General features: G+C 41.6%; 1 protein-coding gene across 1 annotated transcript in view; it reads right to left on the bottom strand.

Annotated features, from left to right (window-relative positions):
* The window catches only part of CDH2 (cadherin 2), a 216,107-nt gene that overhangs the window by 20,416 nt on the left and 177,797 nt on the right, over window positions 1-17,894 (bottom strand). Inside the window, exons 11-14 of the mRNA XM_030876459.2 lie at window positions 16,812-16,954; window positions 13,728-13,961; window positions 13,194-13,427; window positions 11,099-11,238 (exon numbers count right to left, since the gene is read on the bottom strand). Coding sequence (XP_030732319.1) covers window positions 11,099-11,238; window positions 13,194-13,427; window positions 13,728-13,961; window positions 16,812-16,954 — 751 coding nt within the window. The remainder of the gene's footprint in view (window positions 1-11,098; window positions 11,239-13,193; window positions 13,428-13,727; window positions 13,962-16,811; window positions 16,955-17,894) is intronic.

Below are 17,894 nucleotides of genomic sequence, written 5' to 3'. Positions count from 1 at the left end.
TTTTGGGCCATCGAGTCTCTGTCAAAATACCTCAACTCTGCTGCTGCTGTGTCATAGTGGCTATAGGCAGTACGTAAGCTGTGGACATGGCGCAAGGCCACACAAAACGGAATTTTTATAAAGTTCCAATACAACTTTATAGAAATAGGCAACTGGTAGATCTGGACAACTGGTAGAAGTCTGGCATATATCACTTAGTATCCTAGCTTTTTTTTACATCCTGGTAACACATACTTGGCATACAAATCTTTATCTCTGTATTGCTGGGTAACTTTCCATTCCTCTAAAACTAAATGTAATAAACTTAAAATCAGTCAGGAAGAATAAACATTAAGATGAATTACATAAAATATTGTGTTAATTTATGTGAAGTGATCAGGATAGTAAATAAAATTCACATGCAAATCAAGTGCACATTAAAAATATTGAATGCCCAATAGGGAATGGGTACCAACCAGTTCAGACCATATGTTGTCTGTAGCCTACCAGTGAGTCACCTGGCCATGAGGGTTTTTGAAAACAGCATGAAAAAAGGGATGGCAGTGTGCTAACCCAAATTCCTGGTGAAACTTTCCTTTTGTGAAATCAGTGTCACTCTTTCAATAGCTAATATATACTGGAGTTTGCAGGTGGGTATAAATGCATGAACAACTTGGGAACATATTTACAAGAGTGTGCTTTGGCCAGCAATGAAAATGTTGAAAGTGGTCTCCACAGCTATGTCCAGAGTCAGCCATCTGTTAGCTTGTTTATAAAGCAGAATGATTTTGTAAAGCAGTTATTTCGAAGAATCAAATATACCGGTTTCATTCTCTGCTTGAGTCAGAGGGTCAGGCTTGGTTGCCCACACTGGGGCTGGTTCCTGAGATTGGTGGCTACTCTTTAGAGACCGTCTTGGCTCAAGCAGAGATCCCTGGTCTCAGGGAAGTGGCTGGTTTGGTCTCCAGGTGCTTTCTTGTACCTGTGTCTCATCCTTCTGTCTAGGTATCCAGCGTGGATTTTAGATTTTAGTACCTGTTGCCCAGATTGTATCTCAGGTCTTTTAATAACTTGGCTGCTCAAATTGCTTTTCTAAGATTCTACACTTGTCAGTGTCAAAATGTGCTCCATTTTGCAAGCCATGCTTAACGAATTAATTGGGTCTTACCTTTTGCCTGTTCTAAAGCCAGATTACCAGTGGTCATCTAATAAACTGAGGCTAAGCGCCCAGCCTCACTGTTTCTACAGAGTAACACCTGCCTGCCATAGACAAGCAAGAGTAAATAAAACGTCTTTCATGTGACCTCCATCCCGGTGCATAAGAGCTGGGCCTCTCAAGTCACGTGGACCTGGGTTTGAAAACTGGACTAATGGCAATATCTACTGCATAGGGTTGTTGGGATTATAAAAGATTATAAAAGACACGTGAACTGAGAGCAGAGCCCAGTGCCTGACACAGGACAAGTATGTAATGAAACACTGGCATTTATGAATCTGATCATCGTTTCCTGAAGCCATCACAGATTTCAAAAAATGAAAGTGAAGTTATCAGGCTGTAATGGTTCAATTAACCCTGTAGAAAGACTTGCAAACTAAGAGATTCTGGAAGAGGGCCCAATGCACAAACATTCTATGAGTGCCTGCGAGGTGCCAATTGTCTTAGATGCTGGAAGAAAAAAATGAATGTGACAAGTCCCTGCTCTCAGGGCCTTTAAGGTCAGGACCAGGGCTGCACACAAGATCTCAAAATAGAGGCAGACATGGGATATGCTGTGGGAGCACGCAGCAGAGACACCTGATTCAGCCTGCGACCCTGAGAGATGTCCTGAGATGGAATCTTGGGGGCTGAATAGAGTCAGGTAGGGCAAGACTGTGGACTAAGCCATAAAAGTGTGAAATAGCGTGAGACAGGTTAGATGTATAGGAAGTTCAATTCTACTGCAGTTTAAAATGCAAGGTGGAGGATCAATGGGAGGTAAAAGTGAGTCATCAACCCGCAGAGTCCCCCTTCCTCAAAGCCAAACCCTGAGTCACAGGAACTGTGGGTTCTTTCCCCAGCTCAGTCACTTCAATTCTGTTAAATGTGCTTTCTGAGTCATGGAGATGCTGGGGATCTGATCTACTGAAATACTGAGACTAATTTCTAGAAATCGCGGAAGACATTAATTTCATTGGAAAAAAAAAAAAGCCAGTTGACACTCATACAGCAATCACATCTGGATCTTTTGGGCTTTGGAATCCCTGCCCACTAAAAAGAGCTCCTGGCATGACTCCTTTTATCCTTAAATACGTGATTCCTTTCACGTGCAAGTGCTGGGCCTCGATCAAGAAGACTTTAGTATCCCCGGGGCGCAGGGGCAGTGCTCCCCAGGTGGGGGACAGCTGCTCTCCCTGGATTTAGGTGAGCCTGACACACAGTGTCCCATTTTCCTGCTGGACCTCCTGTGTCTCCTCCGTGTCCAGGGACCCACTTCTTTCTGACACATCTGGATGGGTCAGATCGATGCTCTTGATCTAGCTGTGGGTAGTTACTGTGAGAAAGCATGTTCTCACAGAACCTCAGAAAGATTCTCTAAACTCAGGTACCTAACCAGGGTGGCTAGAGCCTTCCAGCTGGTCACCAAACCCATTTATTCTTCTCTCAAGGCAGGAGTGGAAGTGATGTGTCTCATTTCCAGGCCTGGCCCATGAAAATCTCCCACAAATCATCCTTCCTGCCCTTCTGTCACCCAGTGACACATGTACGTATGGCTAGGGTGACCTTGGAAGCCACATGTGGAAGATGGGGGAGTCACTGGCGCGCTGAGTGACTGCGTGGAATGGCACGAACTTTCTCTCTCCATTCCAAACTCCCATGACTCGAAACCCAATTACGGCCAAGTAAGCAAGAAATAAACTTCAATGAGGCTTAGGTCACTGAAATCTTGGAGCTTGTTCGAGCAGCTAGCCTATTTTAACTAAGAGATCTGCCTAAATATATTTGTGGCTAATTCTCGTTCTCTCTGTCTCTTTTTCAAAAACCAGTACCACAGGAGACTATCCCATGGTTTCAGAGCACTGTAGTACCTCCTTCCCATAGGAATTTGGTTTTGTTCATCCAAAGCATAATAATTATTATATAATTGAATCAGAGTCTGCAAAAAGGGGTATCTCCAAAGGATAAGCTGATACCATAAATCTATAAAGCTGGCCTGGTATGGAAAAAAGGAAACCAACGATTACTGGAACGCGCCTGCTGCTTAAAGAAGACGTCTCTGTTTAGTTTCCAACAATCACTGCCACGTCAGGATGCAGGCCATCTTTCCATTTTTTGAGAGGACAGGAAGAGCCAGAATTCTTTTATGTGAATTTTTGTCGGTTTTTAAACTCTGCCAGCTGAACAAAACACAGCTGTGGGCTTTTCATGAACAGATCCCCTGTGTCTGAACTGTGACTTTCAAGCGATCCAGAATCCAGCTTTCTGACATGGCCCCGAACCATCAGGGCTGGTAGCAGGTACCTTCTCAGAGAGCTCAGAACCATCTCTAGTGCAAAAGAAACTAGCCCAGAGCATGTCTCTAAGACTTCAGGAACCAAGTTTGGGCATTCTGAGAGTCCCCATCGGCCTGGAATGTGAAGCCTGCTGAGCCCAAGAGGTGCTGGGCCTTGGGGCAAGAGACCGAGAGCAAACAGCTTATTAGCCCATTGTGAGGCTCTGCTCAACAGCAGCAGTAGGTATGGGAATTCAGAGCGGTACCCAGTGGATAACAAGGGCTGAGAATCCAAGAGTGACCCAGAGAGCAGCGCCTTCATGCAGCTATTCACACTTTCCGTCCGGATCAGCTCTGACCAGCGTCAGCGTTAATCTCAAATGAGTTGACTCTGCTTGTGCAGATGATAAGCCTGCTCCCTTACTGCTACCCTTGTTCCCCTGAACCACCAGCTGTGGTCCTAAGGCCCCCAGCATCCACTGACTGTCACTGGAGAAACTTCTGAACGTGCGTGGCAGCACCTTCTTCCATAGACCCAGAGCCCCCAGACAGCCCAAGGCCTCGGGAACGGAAAATCTTCCCAAGTTAAATTTTAAGAGCAGAGAAAACTACTGTAGTAGTTTTCATTCACCCGGAGCCTACTTCAAGAAGGGGACGGCCTTCTTCCAATAAATTCAGATGACATTGTGAAAGGCACTGTTTTCGTTGCCAGGCTGAGTTTCAGCTTTGCCAAGGAAGGTACCATCTTCTTTGGGCTCAGGCCTACTGCGATTTAATCCCCACCTTCACTACTTTCTAACAGTGGGGACCTTCTTTGCTGGACTGGGGGAGGGTCAAATGAAATTACGGATATAAAGCACTTAGTACAGGTATTCAGTACCGTGCCTAATACGTAGGTTACCACACACACCCTGCCCCCCCAACAATAGCTTCTGCTGTTATTATGGAGAATGAAGCTGTATCATGTCAAGAGGTTTAGGCAGAGGTTGTTTAAAAACAGCACTAGTGAGTATTACAAACATAACACACATTCAGTATATGTCTGTTTAATGTAACAGTAATCGTAATTAAGTCTAAGATTTAGAGAGCAGGAAGCTAACAGTTTCTGTTTCCCATCCTGGGGCTAAAAGGGGATGGGTTCCAGGAGAAGTGAACTATCAGGTGGTTCCACTGTACATTCACCCGTATTTTATTAGTGATTCTGATATGGAAGGAACCAGATACAAAGATCGTGAAAAGGGAGCCAGTGTCTGCAATCAGCTCCACTGACCAAAAGGGCACTGAAGGACATTTACTAATGAGGATAATTAAACATGACCTGATAAATACTCAAAGCCCCCCTGATCACGGCAGTGAAGCAGATAAAGAAGGGACCTCACCCTCTCGAAAGAGACTGGGCATTATACTGAGTCTGTCCAACTGCCAACAGCGCTGTGAGGAAATAATGGTTGTGTTCAGAACACATCTAACGCCAGTTTCAGAAACGGGCCCAACCTAGTCACATGACAATGGAAACCAGAGCAGAATATCCACACGCACCGAGACAAGTCTACTGTCCACAAGACAAGAGAAAAGATGTGGAGGTGTTTTTCTGGTCTGTTTGTTTTGTTTTTCTTTTCTTAGGCTCTATAGTTTTAGCTATTTTGTTAAAGAAACTAGCAACCTGTGTTTTGGCACAGAACTTAAACAGAGATGCTAATCAACAGCAGGGAAGATAAAGGCTCCCTTGTAAAGGACTGGTTTGCTTTGTTTTCTTTCTAATCAGTTAGCTCCTTAAGGACACTTCCTCTGGGCGGGAAGAATAAGAATTTTGGCTAAGCCAGCTTTAGGCTAGGCATCATAGCCTCCTGGCGACAGCTGCTGCAGACCTGCCTTTGCCTGTAGCCACAAGCCTCCACCAACTAGCTAAACTGACCTCTGAGGTCTACCCATCTTTGAAAGCTGATGATTCTGAAAGACGGTCTGGCAGAGACGTCCGGCGGACCACAGCCTGATCATGACAAGCTGTCTGCTTCCTGTGGCACCGTCTCCAACCACATCTGGAGGTAACACCCATGCTCTGTAAAATACCTGCTACGTGTAATAAAAATCGACCAAAACTTGTCTAGAATGTAACGTGGCACCAGTTCCATTTCCGAGGCTCACTCTTGTAAAAACATAATGTCTTCAAAAAAAAAAACAATAAAAAGTATGAGCCAAAGTCTGTTGCCAAAAAGGCTTAATGCATGCTTCAAAGAAATAGAATTTCTAACAGGGAGCCACATGTGAATTATGGACAATAGTATACAGTATACTTCACAAAACTGAACTTCTCAGGAACCGGCTATGACTTTAAGACTAAAAAGCAATGGCATCTTGTTTAGAACATGGAGAAGCATTTGGCATAAATTCACTTAGAAAGTAAGAGTATTAAATAAAGTGTTTCTTTTTCTTAAGGAAAAAAAGTAAATGATAAAATCCATCCAAAACTTTAAAATAGAAATCTTGATGAATTCTATTGGAGAAAATATCCTAACAGATGATAGGGAGATATATTAGAAAGCTCTAGTAATGAAAACAGCATGGTATTGGCCTAAGAATAGACAAATAGGACAACTAGTACAGCACAGAGCATCTGGAAGCCCCCCCACAGGTCCACACATATATAACCACCTGCTTTATGACAAACGAACCCCTTCAATGCAGTGGAGATGGGTTACCTTTTTAGTAAACAGTGCTGGATAGCCAGCTAGGAAGAAAACAAGAGACCCCTGATCTATATCTTTTTTTTTTAATTGGAGTATAATTGCTTTATAATGCTGTGTTAGTTTCTGCTGTACAATGAAGTGAATCAGCTATATGTATATCTATATCCCCTCCCCCTTGGACCTCCCTCCACCCCCATCCTACCCAACTAGGTTGTCACAGAGCACCGAGCTGAGCTCCCTGTGCTATACAGCAGGTTCCCACTTGCTAGCTATTTCACACATGGTAGTGTATTTATGTCAAACCTAATCTCCCAATTTGTCCCACCCCACCCCTCTGTGTCCATATGTCCGTTCTCTACGTCTGCTTCTCTATTCCTGCCCTGCAAATAGGTTCATCTGTACCATTTTTCTAGATTCCACAAATATGCGTTAATATACAGTATCTGTTTTTCTCTTTCTGGCTTACTTATACTACACGAATAATCCATTACAGTTGGATCACAGACTTAATATAATAGGTAAAACCATAAAGCTTCAAGAAGGCAAGATTTTTTTTGGGGGGGGCATTCATTAACTCAGGGAGACAAAGTTTCCTTAAATAGGTATAAATGTACTAACCATAATGGAAAAAACAGATAAATTAGACTTCACTAAAATTAAAAACTTCTTTTCATCATAAGGTACCCCTAAGAGAATAAAAAAGCAAGCTACAGAATAGAAGATATTTATAATACATTTATCCGACAAAGAACTGATATCCATAGTACAGAAGGCCCTCCTACAAATCAGTAAGAAAAAGACAAACAACCCAATAGAAAAGTAAACAAGTAAGCTGAACAGACACTTCACAGAGAAGATATCAAAACGGCAAGTAAGTCAGTAGGAACATCCCAATTAAATCATAATGAGGCATATACCACCAGAGTGGCTAAAATTTTGAAAGACTGAGAAAACCCAAGGGCTAGTGAGGATGTAGGGCAATGGGAAGTCTCGTATGCCGCTGTGGCCGGGGGAGTGTGAACTGGTACAATCACTTCGGAAAACTGGCAGGATTGTACTGAGGGCTGCACCTATATGCATATTCTAGGACCTAGAAATTCAATCCCTGAGCACATACCAGCGCAAGTGTGCCAAAACACAGGCATAAGAACATTCATGGCAGTTTTATTCATAATAACTCAGCTGGATCAACTCAAATGCCAAGTGTAGTAGGATGGATAAATAAAATGTGGTCAATTCTCACAACACAACAGTATTTGGCAATGACAAGAAATGAACTACTTCTAAATGTAGCATGGATGAATCTTACAGATAAAATATCGAGTAAAGGAAGCCAGGCAGGAAAAGTACCTACTGTATAACATCCATTTTTATAATAAAATCCAAAACCAGGTAATGCCCATCTATGGTGATAGAAATAAAAAATACTAGTTACTTTTGACACAGGGCATACTGCCTGAAACACAGTGAGTTTCTGGGGTAATGGAAACAGGCTTTGTTGACATGAGTGATGATTATACTCTTAAACAGGGAGGAAGCCTTCTGCTTCTGGTTGGGATAGAGAAAAGCATGAGATTATCACCGACACTCTAATGCTAAGAACGAGCCAGGTATGTTACTAAATCACACATTTCTGAGAACATAAGATAGCTAAAAACATAATGAGATCTAACTGAATGAAAATAAAGAAACCAGCAAGCCCTTTCTAGGAGAAAGAAGACTCATAACTGTTCTTATCCCCAGAGGAAGAGTGAGAAGAGTCATTCAATGGGAGAAGGACGGATCACCCCGACTCTGAAGGAAACTTTAGTGGCCATGAGTGGATATAGGCTTGATGAAGTCACATCCTTGGGGAGCCCGTACCTACCACCAGCTCCTTCCCATAGGCCTTTACCTAGTGCACAAAGTGGGGGTCCACCAAAGGGTGGGTGCAGGGCCACAGATCTGTCATACTAAGGAGGGAGTTTGGATTTGATAATTTCCAAAGAGCAGATGGGGTGTGCATCCAGAGACCGGACGCTCATGAGGAGGCCGCCGCAGGTCAGTGATGCTTCTGACCTAAGTGAAGGCAGTGGCCTGGATGATGGTGAAAGTGAGTGGATTTCATGAACCACTTTAGAGGCAGAGGAGACAGAACCTTCGGTGTAGGCTTCCTATGCTGCATATTTTATTCCGCTATTATGAGGTCCAAGTTAGAGTGAATAAAAAACCCGTTATCTAATTTTGTCACAATTTTCTATAATGAGAACTGCAAATGGGAATCGTAACAGGATCAGAGAATGGGTGGAGGCTCTTGATCTAGACGGAACTGCCATCAAAGAACCAAGAGGCAACAGGAAGACACCACAGGAAGACCAGCGCTATTTCAATAAAGAAACGAGCCACTGAGGTCAATCCACAGCAAGTTCCAGAAGAGTCTCTGGACTATCAAGAAAGTGGGTAGGAAGCGACACACTCGTGCCCAAGAGTTGATCTGGGAGCAGAGAAAATGTCCCGGGTCAGGTAAAGAAGAGGTTGAAGATCGATAACAATTTTAATAAATCTTGCAATAGGTAAGTTTTACCATTTGATCTCAAGCATCAATCTAAGTGGACACAGTCAGTAATGGAAGTTAAGTCTTTCCTAAAATAACGACAACAATAAAATTTCATTAAATAATTTCTTAAAGGAATTGGAAGGGAGGAGAAAAAGCCAGATCAGCTGACATCAAGTACCCTGGTCCAGACCCTCGGAAGCTGTGAAATATCTTGGTTCTTGATTCTAGGCAGCATTCAGTCATGACTGATGTCCTTCTAGTTGTTACTATTTTTACCAAAGCTTCACTGAGTTGGGTTTAGGTTTATGCCTAGAAAATTATGCACAATGACATGAAAAATAAAATGCTGAAAGAAGAAGACTTATGAGATAATGTGATCAGTATAATGTTTGCTGTTCTTGAACATAGCTCAGGAAAGTGAAAGGACAGATTAATGAGGGATTAAGCCAAACATGAATTTTAATATCCAAAGACATTTATAAGCAAGAAACCCTGGGGTGTATTTATAGAGCCACTTTAATTAGTCAGTATTCAAAACAGCTTTACACATGAGTCAAGTTTTCGACAGATTTAAAATACACATCTCTTCTAAATGAGAGAATTGAGGTATTGTAAACCAAGCACGGAATCAGGAATCGGAAGATTCGGGCTTGAGTTCTGACTCTGCCAGTTACAGACTTGGAGAGCAAATCACAAAACCTGTTCAAATGGAAAACTCTGATGGACTGCCACAAAGATGAAACACAACAATGGGTGTGAATGTGCTTTGTAAAACCAAAAGCGATATATTATTTCCTCAAAGGAGTAAAGAAGAGAAAGAGAACATATGTTCAGAAATTTGCTTGAATTAATTTTTCAAGTTAACAGTCCTATCACTAATGTCTACGTATATACTCTGCAGACAAAGTATTTTGAATTTACTGATAATGATCCCAGACCCAAGGATTCTGGGTTCTTTACCTGACTACTACCCCCAACACTTGCATTAGTATATGGAAGTGAGAGCTACCCAATGTATCTAAGAAATACCTCTCACAGTGATTGCTCATGGATTATACTCATACCTTCCAGATCATTTCAAAAGGAACTGTATATTGATAACTATATAGTTAGTTTAGGCTGTATCATCAGACAGACCTGGATTCAAATCCTACTTCTATCACTTCCTAGTTGTATGAATTTATAGACTCCAACAATCCCTATCTGTTTGCTAACACAAAAGTGGACATAGTCACAATACAGTACACAGCTTTCAAAGATTTAAGAGGTAACAGCATTTAATGTGCTTAGCAGAATGCCTGGTATGTAGTATAGACCTTGAAAGTGTTAGTTATAATGATAGCTACAATGCTGCTTCCCAGCAGATAAAGTTCTTCATTTTCCACGTATTGGTCATTCCCATCCTCAAACAGGGATGCAGTTCCTTATGTACATACAGAAGCTCATGTTCTATAACCAGTCAGGAGCTCAACATTTATTAAGCAACTACTATAAGCCAGGCACCATGACAGACATCACGGGTACAGAGGTGAGCTAGATATTGTCTCTTACATTCTCAAGAATGTAAGACTCTTGGGAATTCCCTAGCGGTCCAGTGGTTAGGACTCAGCACTTTCCCTGCCAGGGCCCGGGTTCAATCCTTGGTTGGGGAACTAAGATCCCACAAGCCATGTGCGGAGTGGCCAAAAAGAAAAAAAAAGTAAGATTCTTGAGGGCAAATCTTTGTTGGCTCTGCCCACCTCTGTTTCCCCAATGATTAAAATAGTGCCTGGATTATTGAATGTGCTTGGTAAGTGTTTATGAAATGAATAGCTTGTGCTTTTTCTGCCATACTGATAAAAATCCAAATTCCAACATAGAAACTACTTTTACTTTTAGTTTGGATATGCAATGAAGAAAAACTGTAAAGAAAAACATTTTTTATCAGTACGGATATAATTAGTATTAGGTGTAAATCCTGGGCTCCTTGAATCAATGTTAATGATCTTCTCACAAAATAAATACAATGACATTTGGCACTTTGGGAAAAAAAAAATCAATAAGCAGCACAGGTTGGAAAGAATTCACCAAGTGTTTGAGAATGTGATAAAGGAAAAGAAACTTGATCCCATTCTTTTACTCTATGTATTAATATTTTCCCCACCACTTTAACTTTTTTTTTTGGTTTGTTTGTTTTTTTGCGGTACGCAGGCCTCTCACTGTTGTGGCCTCTCCCGTTGCAGAGCACACGTGCAGGCTCAGTGGCCATGGCTCATGGGCCCAGCCGCTCTGCGGCACGTGGGATCTTCCCAGACCAGGGCATGAACCCGCGTCCCCTGCATCGGCAGGCGGACTCTCAACCACTGCGCCACCAGGGAAGCCCACCACTTTAATTTTAAGATGATAAAATTTCACTTAGAGATTTAAAGATTTAAAACATTGCTCACCTGGTCTTCTTCTCCTCCACCTTCTTCATCATATTTTAAAATATTATCTCTTACATCGTCTTCTGGATCAATTAAAAGTTGCTTGGCCTGGCGTTCCTTATCCCGACGTTTCATCCATACTACAAACATCAGAACGAGGACTAGGCAGAAAGAGAGTAAAGACGTACAGTGTTGTAATTTTAAAAACTCGGCCTGTCTAATCACAGTCTTCAACATTAAAAATTTACACTTATATGGCTGGAAAACTTGTAATGTGTCTTTTACTCTGTTACCTATTTCTGGCCTCACATGACCAGAGCCAAGACAAAGCAGAGGCCTTGAGCGCTAGGTTTAGAGTGTGAGGACCCGGGTTCTGCAAACTGGTGCCCTGTGAACTCACTGAGTGGACGTCTGTCCTCAGTTTTACCATCTACAAATGGGCACAAAAACTATTTCTGTCTTTTACTTTGTCTTGCCAGAGGATAGGATACGCTTAATATAATGGCTTGTAAATTTTAGAACAGCAAACAACAGTAAGTGAAACAGTCACTCGTTATTTAATTGCTGTTTCATTCCAGTTGATCCGTCATCATTCTACTCCCCAAATCAGAGAGAAGGGCACTTGTCAAGGGCAGGACGTGCTTGCCAAGGTGCCTTTGGTAGTACATTAGACCTGGATCAGCGACCTGATCATGAGGATTTTTGACTCCCAAGGGCCTGGGTCCTTCTACTGCACTATTGTGCTTTTCCCTTTCCTATTCCACTGCATGTTTCAGGTAAGAAGGCCAGGGGATTAGTTTGAGCACTGAAATAACATTAGGCGTTCATGCTTTACATTTCTGTGCCAGGATTAGAATAATAAATTTTCCAGTGCGTTGATGCTACAATCAGCATTGATTCGTTTTCCTTCAAAATGGCTTGAGTCACTTCTTCATGCCACAATCCATCAGCTCTAAGTCTTTCTTGATAAGGTTGGTGTATATGCCCCACGTTAGTTGAAACTGAAGCATATCCTTAAGTGTACATCTAGTGCACATTCCTTCTAAAATCTAGGGCTATCAGTTTACATCCTGAAGCAAAAGATTTAATGACTCTATTTGAGCACATTTTTATTATTGGCCATAAAAGTAAATATCCTCCTTTTAAAGCCAGATACATGATCTCATTTGCCATTGTTCCAGGGCTAAATCCAGCAAGTGGATTATTAGTACAGCATGTAGGTTTCAAATTATAGTCAGAGTAGTCTCCACATAGGAAGTAAAAAATGCTTAGCCCTCTACAGTAATTGCTTAAAAAAAAAAGGGACAGCATTCTAAATTACTAGAACACTTGCAAATGGAGAAAACATAAAAGAAATGGCCAACACTTTCAAGAAAGTGATTGGTGCATAGCATGACCGCACAGTAAACTAAGTCCTGCTGCTATTCAACAATACAACACAGGGTCCAGGCAATTTATTCTTTTAACCTGCATGCTTACAAGTGGCTCCTTAAGTACTTCCCAGTGGTTAATTCCTTGCATTCCACTGAACCAAAGACTGCAAAGTATTTTAAAAAGGAGCAATTCCTTAATCTAGACTTGCTCTAAAGACAGACAGTTTATTGAGCTGTGCAATCATTTCTATTATCCAATGTGCTGTATGAAGTACAATCTCTCACTATTTTATGCAGCCCGTCGAAAACAAATACCTTGATCCTTGCATGACTAGAGCAGGTTGCTGACTGCACTTTATATGAAGGAAAGCAATACACTTATTTTCCTAAATCACCAACTACGTGCCATGAATTCAGACTCGAATCCTAAGAGAAGGGCTCCAACTGAGCACTGTCTAATATTTTTCTATGAAACGAGTTTGCTACAGCTCCCCAAGCGATCTGCATCAGAAAACTGCAACAGGGCACGAAAGAGGTAGGCTGGCTGGGTTTGCTGCAAACATGTAAGTGCTTGCAAGGATGCTCAGGGCTTCTCTCATTCTGAAGTGGGCGTGGCTGCAAGAAAATGCTCAGAGGTGGAAGAGTGTTGTTAGGTTATGATGAAAGGCGACAATAAAAAGTTACTTTGCTAAACATCCTAGAAGCAACAAGAATTACACCTAAGAGACGAGGAAAGTACTCACTGAGCAGGATGATGATGCAAAGCAGGATTGCAATGATGGCGCCCGTGCCCAGCCCTGCGCCCACAATTCTATCCACATCTGTGCAGTCCCCGTTGGAGTCACACTGGCAAACCTTCACGCGAAGGATGGAAATATTTGACTTGGGAGGATTACCCGAATCTGTGATTATGATTGGAACTTCATATATCCCGGCTTCAAGAAATTTTATCTTTAAATTGAGCTGAGCAAAATCACCTATACAAAAAAGGGAAAAATACAGTCTGATAGTTCATACATTACACGATTCAAAAACACATGGCATTTTCCAGAACGTATTACTCCCGAATGGTACATATAAAGCAGTTTTCAACTACCCTGCACTGTCAAGTTTTGTTTTTTTTTTTGTCTTTAAGGGCTTCTAATATCTTATTTAAACTTTAAGTAGCTTTTAAAATACATTTAAGGGGAAGATAATAAAGCACTTAAAATTAACTTTTCATGCCAGGTCAAAGCCTCTCAACTGCACATATATTCAAATAATGAACCTGTTCTCACCATTAAGCCGAGTGATGGTCCAATTTCTCTTAATAGTCACTGGAGACAAAGGAAGATCAAAAGCAAATGGTCCAGCGTTTGGATCAATGTCATAGTCAAGTGCCGTGATGTTAATTGAATTGGGGTCCGGAGTTTCGCAAGTCTCTGCCTCTTGAGGTAGCACTTGAGGGGCATTGTCATTAATATCAAGTAAATAGATCTGCAGCGTTCCTGTTCCACTCATAGGAGGGATTCCTTAAAAGGGAGAAAAAAACCACAAACCGACGCTGAACAATTCTTTCCCTTGAAACTCACTTACGATGAAACTAAGTTTCCAGCCTGCTTGCCCCTATCACTGCGTAACCTTGGAAGAATGTAGTTGCCACAGCATCTCGGCAGACTGTTTTTGGTACAAGGCCACTTCATGCCTCTTTTGCAGGATGACCCTGTGCTGCCCCCGCTGGGGCTGCGGGCGCTGAGGGGCGGTAACAAGGCGCATGCGCACGCCCCTGGCCTGGCCAAAGGGTGATCCGGCGCCCTCGCCGTCCTTACTCTGGGCCCCGTGCACATCGCGCTCCTCTAGGCACCGGGGATTGTAAGAGAAGCAGAACCCCGGGCTCATGATCTCATGGGCCCTACTCTTTGAGGGAGAATCAAGCCGTGTGCACAAAAGAACCCAAGAATGCTTTTCAAGCTCAGACACTGCTCTGAAATATCGAAACAGTCTACAGACAAGTGATATGGACCCACAGACCTCATCTTGGGGAGGAGCCCATGGAGAAGAGACATGGTATTTACTGATCAACCAACTACCTCCTTGAGAAAGTATTAGGTTGCTCCCTATACGTTATTTGTCATCCTACGAAGTAGGTTTAAACAGATAGGCACCGAAGTTGCTGTAAACTGGTCACGGTCACACCCTCTTAGAAGTGGTAGGGTTGCTAGTAAAGACTGGTCTGCCTGACCCCAAATCCATTCTCATTCCACTATAAAATGTGGTCTCTGTACTTATCACTTGTGAACATTTAGACTGGTGACTTGGACTCTGCTGTGTTATAAATATTTATACATAAATATATAACAAATATATAAAATGTAATGAAACCATTATTATATAAACATTATATTAAATATATAAGACAATTACATTTAATCATATAATTGATATATATTATATAAATCTAATATAATAGAAATATAGGAATTTTCTAAACAAGGCTGAATATTGAAACCCAGAGGTTTAAGTGACCTGCCCAAGGTCATGAAACCAGGAAGGTGTACACATACACTCCTCAGGAAGGGACAAGGAGAAATCTCCACGGACCTCCCTAAGGAGTACGGGTGGCTCTGAGAGCAGGGAGTTTAAGGTGGAGCGGTAGGATGGCTGTTCACCATATTCTAATAGCACCAGAACCACTATGATTCTTTGTAGTTTGAGTTAGTTTCACATTTATTATCACATTTAATATTATTTGACTGCCATAACAACTTCACAGAATAGCAAGCAGCAAAAACAACAATTAATGATGAAACAAAGGCACAGAGATTATAACAGCTTGTCCAATTATTAAGGAGCAGAACTGGGGCTCTAAATCCAGTCTTGTGATTTAGAGTCAAGTGCATTTGCAAAGCATCACAGCTACACAGATTTAACTGCTCACTTCTCTCTTGTATCAAACACCCTTTCAAGTAGAAAACAATCCACCTTGGTGAATGAAAAATCTGGTTGTAACTCACAACCAACATATATACATATAATTTTATAGCTCTCTAAATCTCAACATAATGGTGCAAGATATATTACTTTAAGTTTCACTGTGGAGAAAGCTACCACTTACATATGGCGAGACAAGATACAACACACACGAATGCTGTGCTTTGATGTGAAATGGCAGAAGAGGTCCCTGCCAAGTTTCAATTCTAAATATTTGAACAGTAGGTCTCATATTAGAAAGTATAAGAAATATTGCTTTGGCCCTGTCACCTTGTAGATTTCTGACAGATAATGATCTCATTGAATCTTATTATACAGGATTTGGAAAGGTTCTTTGAAACTGTTCTTACCAAAAATGTTGATATGCAACGTTTTTCAAACTGCATATCTCGGCCACCAAATAGAAAAGCCTACTATTTTTATTAGATGCTAACATTCAGAGTCCAGCATTAAAATGATTTTAAAAGATGGTCATGATTCAGTTTTAAAACTATTAACACATATAGAAATGTTTATTTGAGTGTTTAGTTTGTGCCAGGCACTGTTTTAAAACCTTTACATGTATAAGCCTTGTTATCTTCCCCTGTACGCTATGAGTTACATACTGCTACCATTATCCCTATTTAACAGAGAAAGGAAATGGACAGATTTAAAACCCTGTTGCCAGTCCTGCAGTTAGAAAATGATAGAACTGGAGTCTGGGCCCTGGGGGTCAGGTGGAACTTCAAAGCTTCACTCTTAAACCATGTCATATTGAGAGCTGAAACAAGTCTGACTCCAGTTTAACGTGAGTCATTTTCATCTTACATATCTCAAAAAAAGTGCTCTCTGTTAATATCAGCCATTTAGAATCCAGCAGAGACCCAGAAATAAAAAAGATGCTAAACTATATGTTTATGTTTTTCAAAACCAACCCACTAAAGCTCAAGTACTCAATTATTTCAATTTAGGCATGACATTTAGAGTTGCCTAGCCTGTGGCAGACTAGAGGTAGAGAATTAGAAAAAATGCTAGATACAGACAAACTGATGGCAACAAACGCATTGACTAGAAGAAATATAAAAAGACCACCTCAAAAACCACTGTGTCTGGGCCACTGAGGCATCAAGGTGCAGCAGGGCAGAAAAACCACAAAGGCTTGTGATCACAATACTAGGTGACCACGGAGGGTATAATGACATTGGGAACATTCATTACAGAAGACAGGGGATGTATCACAGAAAGCCCAGTGGAAATGGAAAATAGAAATTGGGGCCTTAGAAGAATGAAGGTCAGTTTTCTAGACAATTGGGTTTTGTAGAAAACTTCATTTCCTGATGATGCATTTGTGATAAGGCTCTACGCGCTTAACAACATCCAGGATGATAGAGTGACTATGTTTAATTACGTACCATTGTCAGAAGCAAGGAAAGTAGCGTTATATATATTATTTTTCACATTTGGAGATTCTCTGTCCAAAACAGCAATTGTAGTTATCTGCCCATTCACAGGATCTATTTTTAGCCAGTTGGCAGGATCAGATAATTTTGTGTATCTACAAAATGAAAGCACAATACATTTAATATTTTTGACATGACACTTAAAAAATAAAGCCTATTTTTCAGGTGTAGTCCCAGGTGAAACCGGTGCATTAACTTGCATTTTTGTAGATGATGGTTGGACATGCAGCCGTAACGCGGGAAAGAATTTCTGTGGCAGTGGTTTGGGGAGGTACATGAAGGTTGTGTGCTGCGTGGCCAGGCGCACAGGAAACATTGCATAGGTGTTCCAGGGGAAAGACCAGGAGCCCAGTCTCCCTACTGCAGTTTGGGGTTAAGGGGGATTTGACAGATCTGATTTTAAGCTGTTATCTAGTTCATAGGATAGCAACGGTGCAGAAAAAATAGCTCAAATATATCTTCTAAGCGAGCAGGAGCCCTAATGTATAGGGCTTAAGAGAAATTTTCATAGAAGTTGAATTTTCTATCACAGAACACTCCTAAAACGTTTACCACCTTATCATGGTGGAGATGTGGTCACAGTGGGGAGGACCTCCCCCCGCCCACCAATTCCCACTCTTCCTAGGATCTCCCCACCTGGGCCAAGCCTCTGAACTACACCCTTCAAGGCAAGTCCCATGGTCTGAGCAGATTTATCTGTATCAGCTTAACCTCCTTTTTTATGTGGCGTGGGGACAAGCTTTTCAAGCTTGGGAAACCAATAGACAAATTGGAAAACATATCCTATGTTTTGAGAGGTAAACATTTGCAGGAGTCCAGGATACCTATTCACTAGCTATTTCTCTATCTTGATTCCAATGTATAGAGACATGAAGAAGATACGCAGTTATTCATCTGTTAGCAACAGTTCTGAAAGAAGTTAAATAAAATATGAGCTAATTTTAAAAATTACCATCACCAGCGATGGATAACAGTCATGTGGAGTATGCTCCGCTAACCATCTACTCCCTCATTAGGAAGGATAAACTAGACTTT

The sequence above is a fragment of the Globicephala melas genome, chromosome 13, assembly GCF_963455315.2.
Source record: "Globicephala melas chromosome 13, mGloMel1.2, whole genome shotgun sequence".
NCBI lineage: Eukaryota > Metazoa > Chordata > Mammalia > Artiodactyla > Delphinidae > Globicephala > Globicephala melas.
This window is presented reverse-complemented; position numbering and strand designations above follow the sequence as displayed.